Here is a 22,412-nt window from a genome sequence, read left to right on the forward strand (position 1 = left end):
GGCCTCCATCAGCTGGAGAATTGGGCAAACAGAAACCTAGTGATTTAGTAGAATAATGAGGCTCAACAAGAGCAAGTGCAGGCTCCTGCACCTGCGGAGGAATAGCCCCAAGTACCATCACTGGTTGGGGGTGATCTGCTGGAGAGCAGCTCTGTGGAGAAGGACCTGGGGTTCCTGGTGGGTGACAAGTTGCCCATGAGCTGGCAGAGTGACCTGGGGTCAGGAGGAGCAGCAGGATCCTGGGATGCATCGGGAAGAGCGTGGCCAGCAGGTCAGGGAGGGGATCCTGCCCCTTGGCCTTAGAGAAGCACATCTGGAGTGCTCTGTCCAGTTCTGGGCTCCTCACAACAGGACAGACAAGGAGCTGCTGGAGAGGGTCCAGTGCAGGCCACAAAGACGTTGAGGGATCTGGAGCATCTCTCTGAGGAGAGACTCTGGGAGCTGGTCCTGGTTAGTCTGGAGAGGAGAAGACTGAGAGGGGATTTTATGAATACATATAAGTATCTCCAAGGGGTCAGAGGATGGTGCCAGACTCTTTCTGGTGATGCCCAGAAACAGGACAAGGAGCAACAGCCATAAATTACACCACAAGGAAGTTTTACCTCAACATGAGGAAGAACTTCTTTCCATGGGGGGCAGAGCACTGGAACAGCTGCCCATGGAGTTATGGGAGTCTCCCTCTCTGGAGACACTCCAAGCCCACCTGGACACATTTCAGTGCCACCTGCCCTGGGTGACCGTGCCTGGACACAGGGGGGTTGGACTGGATGATCTCCAGAGGTCCCTTCCAACCCTGCCTATCCTGGGATTCCGTGTCTGTCTCGCAGGTGCAGCCATGGTGTCCAGAAAGCAGCTGGCAGACTTTGGCTACAAGGCGTTCTCGGGCTCCATGATGCTGCTGACGGTGTACGCCGGGTACCTGTGCAGTGTCCGCGTCCAGCGGATTCTCCAGCGCCGCCGCGAGCGGGAGAAGGCGCCCGGCCCCGAGAGCTGAGCCCACCCTGGGACCGGCCCTGGGAGCTGGGACCGGCCCTGGGAGCTGCACCCAGCCCCGAGAGCTGCGACTGGCGCCGCGTTCCCGGTCCCCCCTGGGCTGGGGGAGGCAGATGGAGCGCAATAAAACCCCTGTGAAAGTGGATGGTGTGGTGCTGTGTGGTGTCCCCCAAGTCACAGACTGGGCTGGGCTGGGAGGAACCTCAAAGGTCACTCGGTTCCACCCCCCTTCCGTGGGCAGGGACACCTTCCACGAGTTCATCACCTCTATTCTGTCCTTCCAGAAAGTTGCAGCAGCTCAGGTGCTCAGGGACAGCCAAGGGACAGACCCTGTCCTCTGTTCTATTTCCTCAAGATGAAACACATCACCCCAAGTTTCTGAAGCAACTTTTAATTGGAGATAAGAGTAAACAACAGTATAAAATGGTAACAACTTGAGAAGTTTCCAAAATTCTGCTCCTGATTGATCGTTTCATTGCCCCCAAGTACCATTGAATAAAAAAAGAGAAGCAAAGCCCATAGTGTGGCTGCTCTTCCAGCCCCAGGTTCCTCCACAGCTCTAACATCAGAGCAGCAACAATCACTTGTCTCAGAGTACAGGAACAAAACATCTCATTTTTTGGAGAGTTAAACCCAGCCCACCAGTTCTGATCCTCCCTCTGATCCTGGCTTAGCCAACTGAATCCAGCAGGTCTAGAGAAGTCTTCAAAACCACAATTTCAACAGGAAGAAAACAATTAAAAGGCCTGGATTGTGCTGGTTGTCTCAGGGGCAATAAACCACCCCCCCTCTCCCCTTGCAGAAGGCTTTGGTCAAGACTTCAGAGGGGGTTTGCAGCACCAAAAGAGGCAGCAGATGCTGGCCTGGTCCCTGGTGACAGCAGAGATGAGCAGCTGGGACCTCCCCAGCAGCCTGGGGCGAGGCAGAGCAGTGGTTCCGGGGCAGCACAGTTCAAAGCTTGGCTGGGAGAAGAGTCTCTGCCTCACCCAGGGCAGTTGGGATGTGGAACCTGCATTCTCCATGCTCTGAAGTGGCTTCTGGACTGCATCAAGAGCAGCTGCACTTGCCTGGAGTGAACCGTCACTGAGTGGCACCAAACCCCGCGGTCTAAACCTGCTCTGCCTTGAGCTGATCCCAGTAAAAGCCAGTTTGTCAAAGACAAAGACACCTCTGCAAATATCAACAGGACTCAGGGGTGGCTTTTGGTACTTCTGAAGTACAAAATGGCTTGAAGTGAAATCTGCAGCTTTGTTTTTGCCCCGGTCTTTGGCTTCATCCCTTGTGCCGTGCAAAGCCTCTGACTGGTCAGGGTTGTGCCCGTCTCGGGTCTGCTGGAGGTTTCTGGGGAAGGGGTTTTTGATTAAAGATCACTTGGGAATGTGGAGCTCAACACAACTAGATATTGAAAGAGAAGTTCGTGTTTGCTCAAGGCCAGCCCAGGGCCTTACTCCTCTCCTGTCCCCTGGCCACCGGCCACATGGCCGTTCAGGCGGTTGGAACCGTTACTGGAAGTGCTGAAAATTCCTTTTGTGCTGTTGGAAGTCACATCCTCCTCCTCGGAGCTGCTCTCCACGTCACTGCGGTCATCCTTGGATACCTAAACATTGCCAGTGGAATTGGGTAGTGGGAGAGGAGAAGGGGAGTTGAAAAATTGACAGAAACCAGCAGTTAGAAGGTTGTGTCCATGTGATGAACCACCTTCACTCACATCTACCTCCTACATTTGAGTCTTGGTCAGTTCAACTTCCCAAGAAGGAGCCTGTCATCACATTAGGAACAAGACACAGACACTGAAAAAGACAATTTGTAAAGATGAGTTCCATTTTCCAAATATTCTGAATATCTGTGAAAGCACTTCACTCTTGCTCTCAGCAGATCAGATTGTATTACAGATCTGGCATTGTTCTTGTCTTCCAAGAGCTCCTCTCTAGATCAGTTAAAGATCATTTTTCTAAATAATTTGTTTTGAAGCAAAATTTTCTCATGCCACAATCACAAGTAGGTCCGACAACCAAAAACCAGGAAGGTGTCAGTCTGAGAGAGAACACTTTGTCCTACAAGGAGCAGCTTTGCTATTTTAAAAATTAACCAGCTTTATTTATAACATCACTGCTCGAACAAAGCACCTCCATTTCCACAGCCTGTGCTTCATCTGGGAGATCCCATTTAGGACCAGGAGCCTGTTTGGACAGAGGGATGGAGAACAAAGGCAGTGTCTGATCCAGCAAACACCCGCTCAGAACAGGAGGAGTCTCAGCCCAGGGATCCAGATCTGCTTACAGACTTATGCCTTAGAGACTGGCTGCAAATCCAGCTCAGTTTGACTTTCATGTGGATTTTGAACCTTCCCAGGAGGACTTTGGTGCCAGCTGCCCCAAGTGCCACAGCAGGGCCCTGCTCCAGCCCTGCAGAGCCAGAAGGGGAAGGGAAGAGCCCATAAACCCGGCCCCAACTGCAAACACACACCTTGGGTGGTGGCAGGTGCCAGAGCCAAACCTCCCCAGCACAAGCTGGGCCTGGGGAGCGGCCCCTGCTCTGCCCAAGGCAGCTCCTCACTCCCCTCCCTCTGCAGCCAACAGCCCTCAGTAACTCCACATGCCAGCACTCTGGCTTGCAGCTTTCCAAGGATTCCAGGATTTCACTCTGCTCTGCTCTCTTGGAGTCAGGCTTAGGGCTCTCCAGCAGCAGGAAGTGGTTGAACTCCAGGGAAGATCTGGCTGGAAGCCAGGTGAAGTTAATGATCTGCAGGAACTTGTTGGATGTCCTGGCTTCTGCCTGTTGCCAGAACTTTTGCTATCTTTCCCCAATCTCCTGCTATATTGAATGTTCAAAGGGTCACTGGAAGGAAGCAGAAATCCCTTGGAAATTTTCCCATTCTTGAGGGAGAAGTGACTGTTTTACTCCTTTTCACAAAAAGGAGTAAATTCCTTCTGCCCTCTCCTCCTCAGTGCGGTGCTGATGAGGAGCAAAGACAGAAACTGGAGTGTGTGGGTGTGTAACAGCAGAAAGTGAAGGTTGTGCAGGCAGGTGACAGCAGCTAAGAACAGACCCCAGGACACTGCTCTGACCTTTGGAAAAAACAATATTTTAGCACTCTGTCTGGACCAGGGAGAGAAGGAGAAGGCACCAAAACCCCAAGACCAGGGCTCTGCTTTTGTCTTGGCCTCGACACAGACGTGTTTCAGTGAACAAACAGAACCACAGGTCACACTTACATGCACAGGGTGAAACTGTCCAGCTCCAATCTGGCACAGAGAAAAGGAGAAAAGAATGAAGAAGACAGAGCTTAGAGTCCTTTCTCTGGCTAGGTCACCTGGACAGGAGAGAACCAAGGAAAGGGAAAAGGTGTAGAACTCAGGATACAGAAACAGCTGCAGAGAATGAAAATCAGGCATTTGTAGTAGCAGCTGTGGGGAACAGATGAAGAGCTCGTACCCTGAAACCTGCTGGCCCCCAGAATGAACCCGAATATTTCTATTTTTCAAAGCCACATTCCATGTGTAGGGGCAGCTGAAGTCAAACACAAAATAATGCAGAGCTGTCAGAGAAACCCAGATCAGAATATCAATATCTGAGAGGAAAAAGCATTTTGATTCAGAGAATCATGGAATGGTTTGGATTGGAAGGACCTTAAAGCTCACCTTGTTCCACCCCCTGCCATGGGCAGGGACACCTTCCAGTATCCCAGGTTGCTCCAAGCCCTGTCCAACCTGGCCTTGAACTCGATGATCTTTAGGGTCCCTTCCAACCCAGGCCATTCTGTGATTTTTGACAACCAGCAAACCCCACTGCACCCCTGGGAACCCTTTCCCTGAGTGCTGGAGCTCAGTGCCTGCACTGGCAGACAGAAGCCAGTGAAGATGCACAATCCCCAACACATCCCAAGGACCAAGTGAAGCTGAGAAACATTCTGTACGTTCATCCTGTTGTCCAAAAGAGAGCCTGCTACCAACCTTAAACTCCAGAGTGTGTAACAAGTCTGCCATAATCGCTATTTTAGGACATTTGAATGTACTGGAAAATTGAGTTATTTCCCTGCCTGCCCAGGAGAGACTCCCTGCCTCTGAACACACCTGGGGACTCAAAAGTAGAGAGCAATCAAGGTAAAAAACTGCCGTTTTTGTGAACTCCTGATGCAAGTCCCACAAAAACCAACACCAGCCCTCATTGAAAAGCCCAGTTTCTCATGATTCCTTCAAAGGGCTTGTACGAAAAGGCTTGTACCCAGAAGCCTCCGAGTCTTACCTTGCCTCGCACCAGGGCCTTGGAGGCCGTGCGGATGATGAGGTAAGACCAGATGATGTGCAAGACCTGCAAGATCACCAGGAGCCCGTTGAACAGCCACCAGGAAGGGTAGGGACCGATCAACTCCCAGCTTTCAAACAGGGTTGTGTTCAAAATCCTTAAAGAGATCCAGAAACACATTTCAGATCGGCTGTGCTGGTGCAGGGCTTCCAGCTCTGACTGGAGGTGCCAGGCCAGATGCACAACGGGGTTTGTGTCTCACTGAGCATCTGCTGCTCTGCTCCTGCCAGAGTCAGGAGACTGAGTAAAGCTCATTAGGAACATTTGAACTGAGCAACAAACAGAACATGTGAATGTGCTGCAATTCGGTTACACACACGGATCTGCTGCCAATTTTCTTCTCCAAAGCACAAGCATTTATTTATAACAACTTCACAGGAAGTGATGTCAGGCTGCTCTGGTCACCAAAACAACCGTTAACACCTTCCTGCTTGGGCAGCTTTCACACGGATTTAAAGATCAAAAATCATATCAGAAATAGCATGGGCACTGTCCCTCCGTGCTGGGCACTGTGAGGCTGTGTCCTGTTCTGGGCCCTCACAGCAAGGGATATTGAGGGGCTGGAGCACATCCAGAGCTGGGAACAGCTGGGGAAAAGGAGGCTCAGGGGGAACCTCCTGGCACTGCACAACTCCCTGACAGGAGGGGGCAGCTGGGGGGGGTATCAGGCTCTGCTCCCAGGGAATAGGGACAGGACAAGAGGAAAGGGCCTCAGGATGTGCCAAGAAAGGTTCAGGTTGGACATCAGGAGGAATTTTTTCATGGAAAGGGAGGTCAGGCCTTGGAAGGCACTGCCCAGGGAGGTTTGGAGTCCCCATCTCTGGAGGTGCCCAAGGAACAACTGGACATGGCACTCAGTGCTCTGGTGGGGATTGGGTCACAGGTTGGACTCCATGGTCTTGGAGGGCTTTTCCAATCTCAAGGATTCTGGGATCAGGAAGGAATTTTGTTCCCAGAAGGCCTCCCTCCCTCCCTGGGTGCTCTTCTCCTCCTTTGGAGTTTTACAGATTCCTCTGGCCAGGCTGGAAGACTCAAAACTGCTTTATAGCCCACGTCTTGTGTTTCTTTCATTACTGTTTTGCTGTTCTTGTTGCTGGGAGTTATTGCCAGTCCTTCAGCAATTTAATAAACACTTTAGATTTTATGATGCAGAGAGGTATGGAGAGACCTTTAACAGCCACATTAATTTCACACAGCTTTTAACATTTCACAAGAAAAGCAAAACAAGCCTTTCAAACAAGAACCAAAATCCCCCAAAAGGCAGCTCCAGAAATATTTAACTCATAGCAGGTTTATGAGGGAATTAAATGCAATTCCAGAGATCTGTTGATATTTTACATTACTAATTACAGGAGGGAATACACATGAAGTGAAACAGCACAGGGTCTGCAGTACTGCTGCAGCTTGCCAGATTCCTCTACAAAGCTGAGGAGTGACATTAGAGCCAGTGGAAAACACATTAAAGATTTACAGGATGCTGAGCACTGGTGTGAGGTAAGGGCATCCCCTCATGACAGACAGCAGCTGCAAAAACAACTCTCTTGTCTGTCCCTGGAAGGAGCCTACGAAGAAAAAAGAATTAAAGCTCTTCTTCATCCAGAGTCCTTTGGTGCATTTACTGGAAAATAAGCAAGAGCTTTAACTGCAAGCCTGATCCTAAAGTGAAAGGATTGTTGCTGCCTACCAGGCACCCAAAAAGAATGGGAGTGCCAGGTGTCCATGGAAATAAATACATGCAGTAAAATGGTGTAACCAAATTGTCACCACACACAATAAACAGACAACAGCTCATCAACCAAAGCACCTCTCCAGGTCTGACCTACTGAGGTGAGAGGGAATCTCCTTATGGGATGATTCTCTCTAAGCCATTTATCCAGGGTTTTACCTCCCAAGAAACCTCAGACCTATTTCAGGCTCTGAACAGTCACGACACAAGGACAGGACAGAAGTGTCATAAGAATCAGAAACTGCAGTGATGACTAAGCCAGATACAAACAAAAATTACCTCAAGAGACTGTGCCTCACTTGTAATTATTTCTAGAACTTCTTCAGAGAAGCAAAGAATCCTTCAAGCCTCTCAGAGCAGATTCTGGCTGACTCTGTCATCACTGCAGCAGGGGAGGGGCAGCTGTGAATGGGATTCTGGACTCTTCTCCCAGTCCCTCAGCTGACTGGGGAGAGATTTCTTCATGTGCCTACTCAAACCTCCTGCCCCAAAGAGCACTTGGGCCTTGTGCAGCTTCAGGCTGCCTCGAGGGACAGCTGGGATGCTTGGGAAAAGTCTAAAACAAAGGCTCTGCTGAAAGGATTGGGAGAACAACCAAGACCTCCCAGCTCTAGGTGCTTACCAGAAGGGGTAAATGCCCAGCCGGGTCACGATGAACACAACCCCAAAAAGCATGAAGAAAGCATCACACAGGCGTTGGTACTTGGCATAATTGGCCAGTTTTGCAGCCTACAAGAGACAAGAAACATGCCAATATTACTCCCTTTGTGCATGCCTGTAATTACCCAGCTGGAGAGCTGCAAGAAACTCTCCATCACATTTGTACAGTTTGGAACAAAGAGGGATTATTATACTGCATTACTATTTTTATACTATTATTTATATGGTCCTACAAGAACAATGGGAGAGACTATTTACAAGGGCCTGGAGTGACAGGACAAGAGGGAATGGCTTCCCACTGCCAGAGGATATGATCACCCTCCCTGAGAGGGTGCTGAGGCTGTGGCACAGGGTGCCCAGAGAAGCTGTGGCTGCTCCATCCATGGAAGTGTCCAAGGCCAGGTTGGATGGGACTTGGAGCAACCTGGGACAGTGGAACTGGATGATCTTTAAGGTTCCTTCCAACCCAAACCATTCCATGGTTCTGTGACTCTCACCACTCAAGCAGTTTGGAGGAAAAGCTGACAAGGCTTTTTTCTGGTCAGCAGCACAAATTCCATGGCACATTTAATGCAGTTTATCAAGAATGGGAATGTCAGCTTGTTCCCCTGAGATCACACCAGCATTAGGGATGCAAAGATTTGAAAGGAAAATCACCTCCAAGAGGAAATCTGAAGCATCGTGGAGGCATAGCACCAGAGTTCCAACCCGCACCATGTTATTCATGTACGAGAACGTGATGAGTCCGATTGTGGCCAAATGATGGACGAACATGATCAGGAAGTCCTGGAAACAGGAAAACTACGAATGAAGACTCTTTGGCCATCACACAAATGCAAAAGTTTGGAACAGAGCCACCCAACTGAGTCACCGGGGTCCCAGGATTCTTTCGGTTCAGGGTCTGACTCCACAGCAAGGCCAGCTCATCACACTCCCACCGTCTCCACAAAAGCTTCCAAAAAGGTCTCTCAGCTTTGGTGCTGCTCAAGTCAGAGCTCTGCCTGCTCAGGGATCAGCACAGTCTCTCTGGCACACACACAACTATACCTGCAGACCCCATAGAAATGATTCAGACGACAAGATGACCCTTATTTTTGGCTCCTTGTGGTTTTACAGATACACTGCTCGTCCCCTCAGCTCCTGGCACACATTTAAGTGCTGTCAGTGACCAAACCCTGCCAGGGCAGAGCAGGCAGAGAACACCAGAAAGAACCAGAAGAACAAAAAATGTTTACAATGCCCAATATTCAGGGCTGGTTTGCACTTCAGCCCCCAGGTTCTTGTACCTCCCCCTGCTGCGCTGGGGAATGTCATCCACTTGATAAAGTCAAAATTAACCATTACAGAGTCCCAGAGGTTGTTCATCACTCCCTGTCTGCAGCTCCACTGTACTCCATAGTGCTTCACCTGCTAATATTTCAGCACAGAAAAAAGCCTGGCTAAATTTGGTTTTTTTAACAGCCAATGCAAAAATTGGGATAATTTGCTGCTTTGTGGCTCACCTCCGTGAGAGGTGGCTGAGGCTGTGGCACAGGGTGCCCAGAGAAGCTGTGGCTGCTCCATCCATGGAAGTGTCCAAGGCCAGGTTGGATGGGACTTGGAGCAACCTGGGACAGTGGAACTGGATGATCTTTAAGGTTCCTTCCAACCCAAACCATTCCATGGTTCTGTGACTCTCACCACTCAAGCAGTTTGGAGGAAAAGCTGACAAGGCTTTGTCAGCTTTTTCTGGTCAGCAGCACAAATTCCATGGCACATTTAATGCAGTTTATCAAGAATGGGAATGTCAGCTTGTTCCCCTGAGATCACACCAGCATTAGGGATGCAAAGATTTGAAAGGAAAATCACCTCCAAGAGGAAATCTGAAGCATCGTGGAGGCATAGCACCAGAGTTCCAACCCGCACCATGTTATTCATGTACGAGAACGTGATGAGTCCGATTGTGGCCAAATGATGGACGAACATGATCAGGAAGTCCTGGAAACAGGAAAACTACGAATGAAGACTCTTTGGCCATCACACAAATGCAAAAGTTTGGAACAGAGCCACCCAACTGAGTCACCGGGGTCCCAGGATTCTTTCGGTTCAGGGTCTGACTCCACAGCAAGCCCAGCTCATCACACTCCCACCGTCTCCACAAAAGCTTCCAAAAAGGTCTCTCAGCTTTGGTGCTGCTCAAGTCAGAGCTCTGCCTGCTCAGGGATCAGCACAGTCTCTCTGGCACACACACAACTATACCTGCAGACCCCATAGAAATGATTCAGACGACAAGATGACCCTTATTTTTGGCTCCTTGTGGTTTTACAGATACACTGCTCGTCCCCTCAGCTCCTGGCACACATTTAAGTGCTGTCAGTGACCAAACCCTGCCAGGGCAGAGCAGGCAGAGAACACCAGAAAGAACCAGAAGAACAAAAAATGTTTACAATGCCCAATATTCAGGGCTGGTTTGCACTTCAGCCCCCAGGTTCTTGTACCTCCCCCTGCTGCGCTGGGGAATGTCATCCACTTGATAAAGTCAAAATTAACCATTACAGAGTCCCAGAGGTTGTTCATCACTCCCTGTCTGCAGCTCCACTGTACTCCATAGTGCTTCACCTGCTAATATTTCAGCACAGAAAAAAGCCTGGCTAAATTTGGTTTTTTTAACAGCCAATGCAAAAATTGGGATAATTTGCTGCTTTGTGGCTCATGTAAAGGAAGCAATAAGCCAGGATTTACTGGGGACTGTTCTCCAACAGCAACAATAACCAAATCCTGGAACGCAGCGTGACAGAATTAGATCTGAGCAACTGCAACCACTCATCATCTGCTCCTCACACAGATGAGAAATTCCTTTCAAAACCCCATTTATTATTGCCTTAGCGTTTGCCATTTCCTCAGCAGCTTCAGCAAGTACTGCTTTGAGCAGCTCGTTTTCTTGCAAGCCTTCCAGTTAAATCTAATTTTGGGAATGATTTGTTAACTTTTGATTGGGAGGTATTGAGTGATGCTGTTCTTTCCCCTGGAAGGCGAAAGGAACTCAAGGATACCCAAGGCTGCAGGTCAGCCTTGCTCCCCTCTTTTTCCCAGGACTGCATCGTGCTTACTGGAGAGGGGAGGCTCACAAAGGTGTAAATGAAGAAAAAACATAGTTATCACTACATTTTGGCTTTGCTGGCCAGGCACACGCCCATTTTTTTGTTAGTCCTATCTATTTATTATTATTTTTATTATAGCTATTGCGTGGTTAATGCAATTCTGGTTCATCTCACCTTCCGTTTAATGTCTGTAAACTGAGAAAACATGAGGGACCAGTAGAAGGCCAGCTCCAAGACATAGTAATAATAAAGCCTGGATGTTAGAGGCTGGAAAACACACAGAGATAGCACAGTTACAAGACAAAGGAATTCAAAATTTACATTAAAATCACTTTTTTCCTTCCTCCTTTTCCAACCCACTTTGTTCCTCCAGAATAGCTGAGGCACAAGTTAAATCGTTCAGGTTTAATAAAAACAAGCTTAAGCAACAGGCATTTTACTCCAGGCTTACTCACACAAATATTATTGTGTTTGAGCTTTCTTCCAAAGGAGTAAATTCCCTTGTCAATATTTAAACAGACTGTGGGCCTCTATGCAGTAAATAAATAAATTACCACTATGATTTTATGCCTTTTTCTCCCACTTTTAATAATCTCAGCAGCAAGTAAACATAAAGTGACTATGAGTCAGATGTATCTGAGGAAACCTTGCTGTTGCCAAACCTAACCAGGATGTAAAGGCACAAAGAGTAAATGCCAGAGTTTTAATCCAGTATCAATAACAAAAATAAAAACTCTAATTGTCCAAAAAGTTGGAGTTTAGGAGGTGTTTCTCTCATACCTGGAAAGGGTAGTTGTACCAGCACTGTCGTGTGTCCCAAAACCAGGGTGCCTAAAGGAAACAGTAAGTTTTTATTATATAGAAATAAGAAGTTCTATGAAACCCCAGTTTGTACTGGGTGTTTTCCTCCCCAGCACCTAAAGGCACCTGACACTACAGCATTGCTTCACTGAAATTTTACCTTCATTCTGCCATTCAAACTACATTTATTGTAAAAAACCCTAGTGATTTAAAATCTAATTTGTGCTGCCAATGTGACTTCTGCTGCAATGGAAATTTCTAGAATAATCATACAGCTCTAATAATAACAAAGACCCAAGGAGATGAACCTGTATCCCTTCAAGAGGGAGAGAAGAAAAAAAAAGCAGCAGCTCTCCATAGCAAAAAAACCCAAACCCCACCTTGTTTCTTCCAACATTCTGGGGTAACACGACAAATAATTTTCTATTGTTTCCAAAATGACATATCTGTATAGAAGCTTCCCTAAAGTGTGTGGAAGGTCTTTAACAGAACTCCCAGGATCCCAAATCAGGGATCATTCAGCTGCAACCACACAGAACAACAACAGGGGTAACAGAGCAACTCACCGTCCAGAGAAACCTGATTCCATAAAAAAATATACTTAAATAAAATGTAAATCTCCACCTGGAAAAAGAAGTAAAAAATAAACTTAGGACATAGAAGCAGCTTCTGGTTAACATTTGTAAAGTTAATTGAAATAGTTGGGAGAACCCCCAAATCTGACACCTGAAAAGCTTTCACCCACCTTCATTTCTAAACATTTCAGGTCAGATAAACCTATTGAAGAGTTTTCACACCACCCATGAGCTTGCATCAACAGCCAAGTTTGAAATTCAGGGTGAACATGCATCATTCATATGCTTTAAGAGACAACAAGGTAACAACAAGCAAAGTTGTTGTTATCCAGAGGTATCCTAATGTATGTATTTGTCCCTCTTACCTTGTGGCTTTAAGTAGACAAAACCATACTGGGGGAAGAATTGAAAGTTACTGGAAAGGAAAGAAAGCAGCAGAGGAGAAATAAGTCAGGAAAAAATACTGAGGTTCTACAGCACTACAAAGAAAACTGCAGGAGCATGGGGGGAACAGGGAACAAAGAATGGACTGAACAGAGAAGAAAAGGAAGCCAAGGAGTGTCTGTAACTGGGAAAGCCAGAAGGTCGTTCCTGTGGGAACGGGAACGAGCTCTGGGCAGGAGCAGAGAGTGCAGGGGCGTTCCAGGGGATTTACACCCAGTGTGGGCACACGGGCACACAGAGGTGGGCATGGACACACACACATACACGTGTGTGCACAGAGACATGGGCATGGACACTCAAACACACACGTGTGCACACAGATATAGACATGGACACACACACCCGTGTGCACACAGATATAGACATGGACACACACACCCGTGTGCACACAGATATAGACATGGACACACACACCCGTGTGCACACAGATATAGACATGGACACACACACCCGTGTGCACACAGATATAGACATGGACACACACACCCGTGTGCACACAGATATAGACATGGACACACACACCCGTGTGCACACAGATATAGACATGGACACACACACCCGTGTGCACACAGATATAGACATGGACACACACACCCGTGTGCACACAGATATAGACATGGACACACACACCCGTGTGCACACAGATATAGACATGGACACACACACCCGTGTGCACACAGATATAGACATGGACACACACACCCGTGTGCACACAGATATAGACATGGACACACACACCCGTGTGCACACAGATATAGACATGGACACACACACCCGTGTGCACACAGATATAGACATGGACACACACACCCGTGTGCACACAGATATAGACATGGACACACACACCCGTGTGCACACAGATATAGACATGGACACACACACCCGTGTGCACACAGATATAGACATGGACACACACACCCGTGTGCACACAGACGTGGACATGGACACACACACACCCGTGTGCACACAGATATAGACATGGACACACACACACACACACGTGCACACAGACATGGACATGGACACACAAACACACCCGTGTGCACACAGACAGACATGGACACACACACACACGTGTGCACACAGACATAGACATGGACACACACACACACGCACACAGACGTGGGCATGGACACACACACACACCCGTGTGCACACAGACGTGGACATGGACACACACACACACACGTGTGCACACAGACGTGGACATGGACACACAAACACACACACGTGCACACAGACATAGACATGGGATGGACACACACGTGTGCACACAGACATGGACATGGACACAAACACACACATGTGTGCACACAGACATGGGCATGGGCACACAAACACACACACGTGTGCACACAGACAGACATGGGCATGGATACACAAACACACACGTGTGCACACAGACGTGGGCATGGACACACAGACACCCATGTGCACACAGACATGGGCACACAAACACACACACGTGTGCACACAGACATGGGCATGGGCACACAAACACACACACGTGTGCACACAGACATAGACATGGACACACAAACACACACCCGTGTGCACACAGACATGGGCATGGACACACACACACACACCCGTGTGCACACAGACGTGGACATGGACACACACACACACGTGTGCACACAGACATAGACATGGACACACACACACACACCCGTGTGCACACAGACGTGGGCATGGACACACACAAGTGTGTGCACACACATGGATATGGACACACATGAGCACACACACACGCTCTCAAGTGCCATGAAGGAGCTGGCCCAGCATCTAAAGCTGCTCAGCACTGACTCCTGTACCCCATTCTGGTCTCTCAGGCATGCCCACAAAATATTTTACAATTTTAATATTTTACAATTTTAAAACCTCCTTTAACTGCCCCCGTTTGCTTGTACACGGATTTCGGCCCTGGTCTGGCAGAGCAGCTGCCCCCAGGCCCAGCTAGAGGAGAACACACAGCCAGAGCTCTAAGATGAAGCCCCTCTGCACAAACATACATGCTCTCACAAAATTTAGTGAGGGTGGTGGGTTTGTCCTGGTTCCTCCGATGCCGAAACCAGCGCTGGATCTTTCGGACATCCCAGTCCAGCTGCTTGGACAAGCCTTCTAACCTTTTTCCATCTGGAGACTGAAGGAAAATGAAACAAATGTCATTTCTCCCACTCCTCAACCTACTTGCAGTCCTGCATTGTGACAGAAATAATGCACAGATAACAAAAAGCACTCCAGGAAGGGACCATAGAGAGTCTGGAAGCAAGAACCCATTGCCACAAATGGTCATTCAGGTTTAACCTTCATAAGCCACTAATTACTTAATTACTCAGAGTGGTTTTGGTTGAGCATTTCCTCACCTATTTCATCAGTTGACAGCACGTTAAGACAAAGAATGTGACTGTTCAGCGTTAATTTGGGGGGAGGAGCTGTAAAGTTTCCTGTCCTACCTTTTAAAGCTGCACAACAATTCAAGCAGCCCAGAACTCAGGAGGAGCAAAGCTGAAGATGTTTAAGGGTTGCTACTCACAGCAAGGACAGGGAAACTTTAAAGTAAGAGTTGGTTTAACACAGTAGATATTTGTATATTCCAAAAGGGCATTGTAGAAACTGTGGTATTTCTGTTATCAAAGTTTATAAATGAAAATATATTTGAACACTGAAACACTTCCATGACAAATATAGATGTAATATATCCCTGTTCTCCACCTGGGAACTCTACTGGGATTTTGTCTGAATGAACACAAATGGATTTATCAAAGTGAACCAAACCTGGTAACTCCCTCTACAATGGCCCAGGAGTGAGATAATTCAGACCAGCTCTGCCAGGGAGCTCTACCACTGAAAGATGATAAACACATTTTACTATTTGAGTTACATACAAACCACGAAAGCTACGCAGAATGCTGATTTAATACAAAATCATCAGTCTGTCCAGCTGAAAAACAAAATCAAGAGTAATTGGATTTTCAGCCTTGAGACCACGACTGCCCTGTCACTCCACCACACCACATCTCTTAGCACCTTCCTGGGATTTAATGGCTGGGGCACTGGGAAAGCACCTGCCTCCAAGGGGAATTCAGAGCTCCCAGCTCAGAGCAGCAGTGAAATCCTTCCCCTGCACCAGGGCCACCCCCAGCCTGACTCTCCAAACCCAACAGAAGCCACAGCACACTGGGACAGTGAAAGGTTTCGTAAGCCAGACAAATTCTGCACAGCCTGTGACACCTCCTGGGTTTTCTAAACATTAATTTCAAGGACATCCCCTACATTAAAGTTCTCCCAACAAAGGGCATCAGATTCTGGGGATTTTTCAGTTCACACGGCATTCCAAATGCCTCAAAACTTTAATGTTCCCACAAGGCAAGTTTTTTGAGGTTTTTATAGAATTTCCCTTTATCTGCTCCAGTAGATGAGGTTCAGCATCACCAAATCTCAACAGAAAACCTTCCATTTTGTTATCTTTAATGAAATTCTATTGCACTTATTCAATATTGAATAAAATACAGTGGGATTCTGTAATTCTGTAGTGGTGTAGGCCCGTGAGCTTAAGGGAAGGAAGGGCCAGGAAACGACCCAAAGAAACACCTCCTGCCACCATTAAATGTCCTGCCCTTCATCTGGACATACTTCATTGACTCAACACTTCCCTGAATAACCCACTTCCACTGATGACTGCTGTCTGGGTTCACAGTAAATGGTAAAAATGAGAGGAAGACATTCACAATAAAACCAGTAAAATCAGAAAAGGAACTGAGCTCAAGAAAAAGAGGAACACTTTCCCAATAAAAGTGGCAGATGCTGGGAAATCCCTTGTTAAACCAAGAATCCCCACGGTACAACTTGGACCAAAGGCAGGGAACCAAAGGAAGAAGCTCAGACCTGTCTACAAGGGGAACATTTGTATTCCAAAGATGGAAACACACATGGCTCAGCTGTACAGGGAATTTATTTTGCTACCACAAGGACATGCCAAAGGCAAAGTAAAACCAGAATGAGCCCACTCATGGATGCACAGTGTGAAATGTGCATCTCAAACCAGAAAAGTGGAAGCAAAAAGCCCCCCCCGTGACACTTCCAGGCCTCCATTCCCTTTGGAATGGAGGAGGAATTTGAAGCGTGACTCACCTTAGTGATGGATGTAAACACTTTCTCTAAAATTGCATTGGGCTGGGCTCTGTGAGGTCCACTGTCCTGAATGCCAAGGTTTATGGCACATGGCTTGGCAATAAACCTGCAAGAATTCCCCAGAAAGAGCTGGATTAAAACGAGACATTTATTTCCCTCCTTTGCCTGAATCACAAAGACCTGGATTTGTCACCAACTGCAAAACCTGGTGAAAAAGCTTTTGAAATCTCCACTCCACCAATTCCCAGGTGAAGAAATTTCTTTTATTAGTCCATATGGTAACTGCAGACAGCACATACTGTGCACATCAGAACGAAAAATTAAATCTTAATGCCCTTGGCTTGTAAGGATCCGAATGTGCTCCCCAGGGGGATTCTCATTCCTCAGCAATAAAACAACAGACTGATAGCAGTCTGCTGTGAACAGAAATGCTGGAGATGAAGCCCTAAAACAAAGTATCTTGTTTCCAAAACAGGCCTTGGTGTCACATAGCTCAGAAAAAAAGGGAAGTTCAAGTGACACAGCTCCCAAAAGAAACTTGGTTTTTTTAATTTTCTTTTTGTCTTTGGGAAAAATAAAGTGGCTTGTTTCCTTCAGGACAGAGAGGAAGATGCAAGTCCCCCAGTCTGAAAGATCCCTGATCTCGGGATCTCATCCATCCCACGTGCTCTGTGTATTCCAAACTGATTTAACTCTTCCTGGATTTTATAGGACAGACTCTGGAAACAAGCCTGGGTTTGCAGCTAAAACGAATTTAAACATGTTCAAAATTACCAGGTTTTGCTGCACGTTTGTCTCAGAATGGGCTCAGGGTTCCAAGAGAAATGTCTGCATTACCTGACATGTGAATTGTTCCTCTCCTGTTGGTGGGCAAAAGCGGGGGTTGAAGGAGCAATATTCAATATTTTTTTATCAGTTATTTTGAGAAAGAATCTGTTTCTCAAAACAATTTTGAAAAGGACATAACATTTGTACCATTAAAAACCATTTTGCTTTCAAAAAGAGATTGTTTCAGAGAGAGCTAAGCCGAAATTACACATATTTAGGAGCCTCCCAGTGCCATCAAGCAGAAAATGCTGCTTTTTCCAACCACAATCATTATGATTTCTCCTTGTGTTTAAAAGGAAAGATTAAAATTCAGGAGAATCGCGGCTCTAAATGCTCCAACAGCAATTATTCTCAGGAATACTCACTTAGTGCTTCAGGAACAAATATCTGTGGCTGTGTTTAAGAACAGTCCCAGGTTGTGGGGTTTTCCCTTGAGGAATTACAGATCATCTTGTGACTGATCCCAAAGGAACACCCAGCTCTCAGAAAACACTAAACAAATGACAGACACTGCAGGCCCAGGCTTCCCGGTCTGCCCCAGTTCTTCATGTCTCTACCCAGCATCCCAGAGGTTGAAAAATCCCTCCAGGACCACCGAGTCCAAGCTGTGCCAAATCCCCACCTTGTCCCCAGCCCAGAGCGCTGAGTGCCACGTCCAGGCCTCCCTTGGACACCTCCAGGAATGGGGACTCCAAACCTCCCTGGGCAGCACTTTCCAAGGCCTGACCACCCTTTTCATGAAGAAATTCCTCCTGATGCCCAACCTGACCCCTCTGCCAGGGAGCTGTGCAGAGCCAGAAGGTCCCCCCTGAGCCTCCTTTTCTCCAGGCTGAGCCCCGCTGCTCCCTCAGCCTCTCTTTGTGCTCCAGACCCTTCCCAGATCTGCTCCCATCTCTGGACACGCTAAACTACATTTCAACACCCACAGCTTTAAAAAAAAAATAATTAAAAAATAAAAAAGGAAGGAGTGATTTCCTTTGAGCTTGGCTCCAAAGGCTCACAGCTTCCGCCATAATCCAGACCACCAGCCAGAAATCGCGTCCTGATGTTATGAAACATTTGGCAAGACCCCCACAAAAATGTAAAGTATTAAAAAAATATATAAAGTATTGAACATCTTTATACTCTGCTTTCCTACAGGATGTACCACAAGTGCAGCACAGAAGTTCACATGTGCAATTACAGGATTACAAATAGTTTTATTTCATTTTCTGGGACACAGTGCTAAACAGCTCTACTAACAAAAAAACCCCACCAAACCTGGCCTGAAGGTACTCAGTTTGGATGGTTACCTCATATCAGAGAGGAAACCGAAAAAATCTAAAAATCTGCACATTCACAGAATCCCATGGAATAGCTGGGGTTGGAAGGCACCTCTGGAAATCATCTACTCCAACCCTCTAACAAGACAGGATCAGCTAGAGCAGATTAATTTAATTAATTTATTATCATTAGGGTCTTCTTTTGGCTTAAAAACAAGTAAAGAGGACAAGGAATGATTAGGAAAGCGCACAGTGATCCATACAAAGTCTGGGCATTATTGTAGAACGCAAAAGGAAAGAAGAAACAGATTCTGCCCAGGAAAACAAAAGAAATAAGGCAAACAAAACTCAAAACTTTACAGGAAACTGGTCCTCAGCACTAGGCCTACTTCACTGAGAGGCTTCAGGATAAATAGGGTGTTTCCAGAAATCAGGAGGAGGGGAAAATAAAAATCAAAAGGAAGGCACAGGCTATGGACACTGCCCAGGGCTCAAGCACCTGGTGAAAAAGAGCAACCCAGAACCCAGAGACATTTACAGGGGCACTGAAAGTGCCAGACACCAACAGACAGACACTGGAAAAGGGACGTGGTCCCAGTCACAAAAATGGGAAGGAAAAGGACTGCATGGATTTCCCCACTTTTAAGGAAGTCTGACCCAGTCATAATGGAGCTTCTGGAGCTCCTCAAGCTCCAGGCAGGTGATGCCTGGCCTTCCATGGGGCTCCTGACCAGATGGGGATTCACCTGGACAACGCTCCTGAGTCCACTCCACAGCCACAGTGCAACTGCTTGGACCACTTGCAGGTGGAATGTGAAGTGAATGGTCAATCCTGTGCTCAGCCAGGAAAGTCCCAAGCTGACCTGCTATTTAGGTAAACTCACCAAGGTAAACTCACACTTTAAACTGCTGTGGCACTTCAAGTTTTTGGTCCCAGAGCAGATTTTCAGATGTGTTTTGCACTGGATCCTACAGTGACAAAGTTCCGCACAACCCCCAAAATAGGAAAAAATACTGCCCAGACAGTAGAATTTCCATTCTTGGGGATATTCAAACTGAACAGCAGAAGACCACAGGCGACCTGAGTTGTCTGAATGCCGGCCTTGCTTTGAGGAGAGGATTGGATGAGGTGGCCTTGGAAGGTCCCTTTTAATCTAAATGATTTTATGATTGCACAGAAATCTTAACAGCAACAAACTATACCCAAGGTCAACCTACTGCCACACCTTCCAGCAAGAAATTATCATCACATCAACACTTCTGTTAAACTTTTATCAACAGAGATCAGCTCACACCTGAGCCTTTTTCACACTAATTGTTAATGCAGACTGATTTTAAAACCAACACCTTTTCAAGTCCACAGACTCATACGTTATAACAAATAGTTCTCAGGCATGTTGTGCTTCACAAAAAGGCACAATCTGTTTTTATGGAACATTCCAGTTTGGCTGGTGACTCTCTATTACAGCTCTGAAAGGAAGAACAATCTCCAAAGTGAGATTTATTAAATGTGCGCTCGTTGAGTTTGTATTTCCATCATCTCTCAATTTCATTGTGTTAAGATTTAACCACCTCATTCCACAATAGACCTGATGAAGTAACATCTCAAATCATCTTTTTCTCCCCCTCCCTAGCTGGAGCACAAGCTGCAGATCCTTCCTCAGACCTGTCCAGTAACACCCACAGCTGGTTCCAAAGAGTGTTCCAGTACAGCTAGAAAACACCACATCCAGGTTTTTGCAGATACCTGGGATTTTTTTTTTCTTTTGTGCCTGCAGTGAGACAAGATGTGCAAGGAGAAATACTGAAAAGGATAATCAAGGATAAAAAATATAAACCCAAATTTATGGGCAGAAGTCTTTCTTTTTGCTGACTGGACAAAAATCCTCACCCTGCCACTGTCTTTACCTTCCTGTACAAGTCCTGCCTCATCCCTACAGTCAGAAACTGCCCACAGACAGCTAAACTAATGATTATTTTGTCAATGGTATGATGCAAAAGGTAATTTTCAGTGGAATTCTAACTAACAGAAATGTGTCAGTGTTACAAGTGCTGTAGCACAAAGCACTTCCTCACACTGAGGAGCTACAAAAGGAGAGAGAAAAGAAGCAGCTAAACTAAAAGAGCTGCATGAGTCTGCAATTCAAATTCTGAGTCACCAAGTCCAACTGCCAAATGTGTGTCAAGAAAGACATTTGACACAAAAATCAAAGCCTGAATTGGGATGAATGCACCACAGGAGTTTATTGAGATAAAGCTGAACTTTAACGACATGTTCAAAGTGGATGGAGGAAACAGAAAGGAGTTTATTCAAAGATATGTACTTTTAAAATAAACACACTAAAAACTGCCTGGGATGTGCTGTCACAAATTGCTTTTACTTTGGGATACCACCGAGACACAGCTGAGATCAGGAACAACCCCCTCAGGAACCAGACCTCGGCCTCTGAGTTTTGCTCTGCAGGCTCAGGAGTTAAATCATCATTTGACTCCACCCTAAATTAACACCACAAAAGAAATTTCATAAACCAGGGAGACACTATCAGGACAAAGTAAATGCTGTCTGGAGGACTGTGCCATTAGGTGTAGTAGGATGCGCTGCATGTCCCCCAACAACTCCAGGAAAAGAGAATATTCTGCACCTCTTCCCCAGACTGACACCTGGACTAAGGACCTCCCTATAACATCCTTTTCAGGGTTGTGTCTCACAACCTCCTTTCCTTATGTACTGGCAAGTACCAAGGTTTGGCCAGAACCAGCAGCACACCAAGCTGAGATGGGAGTGTTATGTGTGTTCCTGGGTCCTCTGCACTGGTCTTCTGAGGCCTTTTTTCCCCTAAGGGCAGAAAGATAGGATGGGGAAGAAAGAGCCTCTCAAGTTTCTTTCCTGTCTGCTGACCTGCTTCATTTTCCTCCATATTTGCCATCTTTTTACTTCATCCCAACCACTTCTTCTTAATTTCTGAAGGCTCAGGAAAATTCACACCTCTTAAAGAAAACCCACAGAAAAAAACCCAACTCAATTCCCACTCACTTTAATCCCGCAGCCCTTTTCATGCTTAGAAATACCTATGGAATCACAGAATGGTTTGGGTTGGAAAGGACCTTAAAGTTTATCCAGTCCCACCCCTACCATGAGCAGAGACACTTTCCACTAATCCAGGTTACTCCAAGCCCATCCAACCTGGCCAACTTCTGCCCTTTCAAAGCAGAAATTTAAGATTAGATCAATGTTTAATGAACCACCTGAACAGCAATACAGAGTGTCTTGGTCCGTTTCACCTAAGGGTTTCCTAAGTAAGCCGCTTTACTAATTAATATCTCTGCCACCCACACACTGCTGTGGGAGAACCGCACCACACGCAGATCTACCTCTGCCCCAGGGCTAAGTTCGCATGTTTATGGATGCCCAGGTAAATGAGGAATCCCGTATTACACCTGTTTATGGGCAGAGATGACGATCCGCACTCACATCCATCGTGCCTGAGACGAGGGACAGCCACAAAGTATTTAATGATACATCGGGCCATGTCAGCCCTATTTCCTCATCCAGGAACTCAGGGAAAGTACAATAAAGCACACACGGAAGCCAAGTGCGGAGCAG

At 46.8% G+C, this 22,412-nt stretch overlaps 2 protein-coding genes across 2 annotated transcripts; one reads left to right on the forward strand and one right to left on the reverse strand.

The window, feature by feature from the left end:
* The first annotated feature begins 793 nt into the window (after window positions 1–793).
* On the forward strand, window positions 794–1,138 carry LOC103613203 (cytochrome c oxidase assembly protein COX14 homolog). Its single transcript, XM_008630949.2, has one exon. It carries the CDS (start codon window positions 836–838, stop codon window positions 992–994), a length of 159 nt encoding a protein of 52 aa, XP_008629171.1. The 5' UTR covers window positions 794–835; the 3' UTR covers window positions 995–1,138.
* Window positions 1,139–1,365: 227 nt separating this feature from the next.
* CERS5 (ceramide synthase 5) lies at window positions 1,366–16,907 on the reverse strand (the record flags this gene model as incomplete). The annotated part of the gene is made up of 10 exons (XM_017730738.1): window positions 1,366–2,590; window positions 4,209–4,238; window positions 5,239–5,395; window positions 7,647–7,753; window positions 9,533–9,661; window positions 10,939–11,031; window positions 11,545–11,595; window positions 12,132–12,189; window positions 14,597–14,727; window positions 16,719–16,907. Coding segments are annotated over 10 exons (1,098 nt in total), but the record flags the coding sequence as incomplete, so codon positions are not given.
* Between the last annotated feature and the right edge of the window lie 5,505 nt (window positions 16,908–22,412).

This window comes from Corvus brachyrhynchos, unplaced genomic scaffold (genome assembly GCF_000691975.1).
Source record: "Corvus brachyrhynchos isolate BGI_N302 unplaced genomic scaffold, ASM69197v1 scaffold933, whole genome shotgun sequence".
NCBI lineage: Eukaryota > Metazoa > Chordata > Aves > Passeriformes > Corvidae > Corvus > Corvus brachyrhynchos.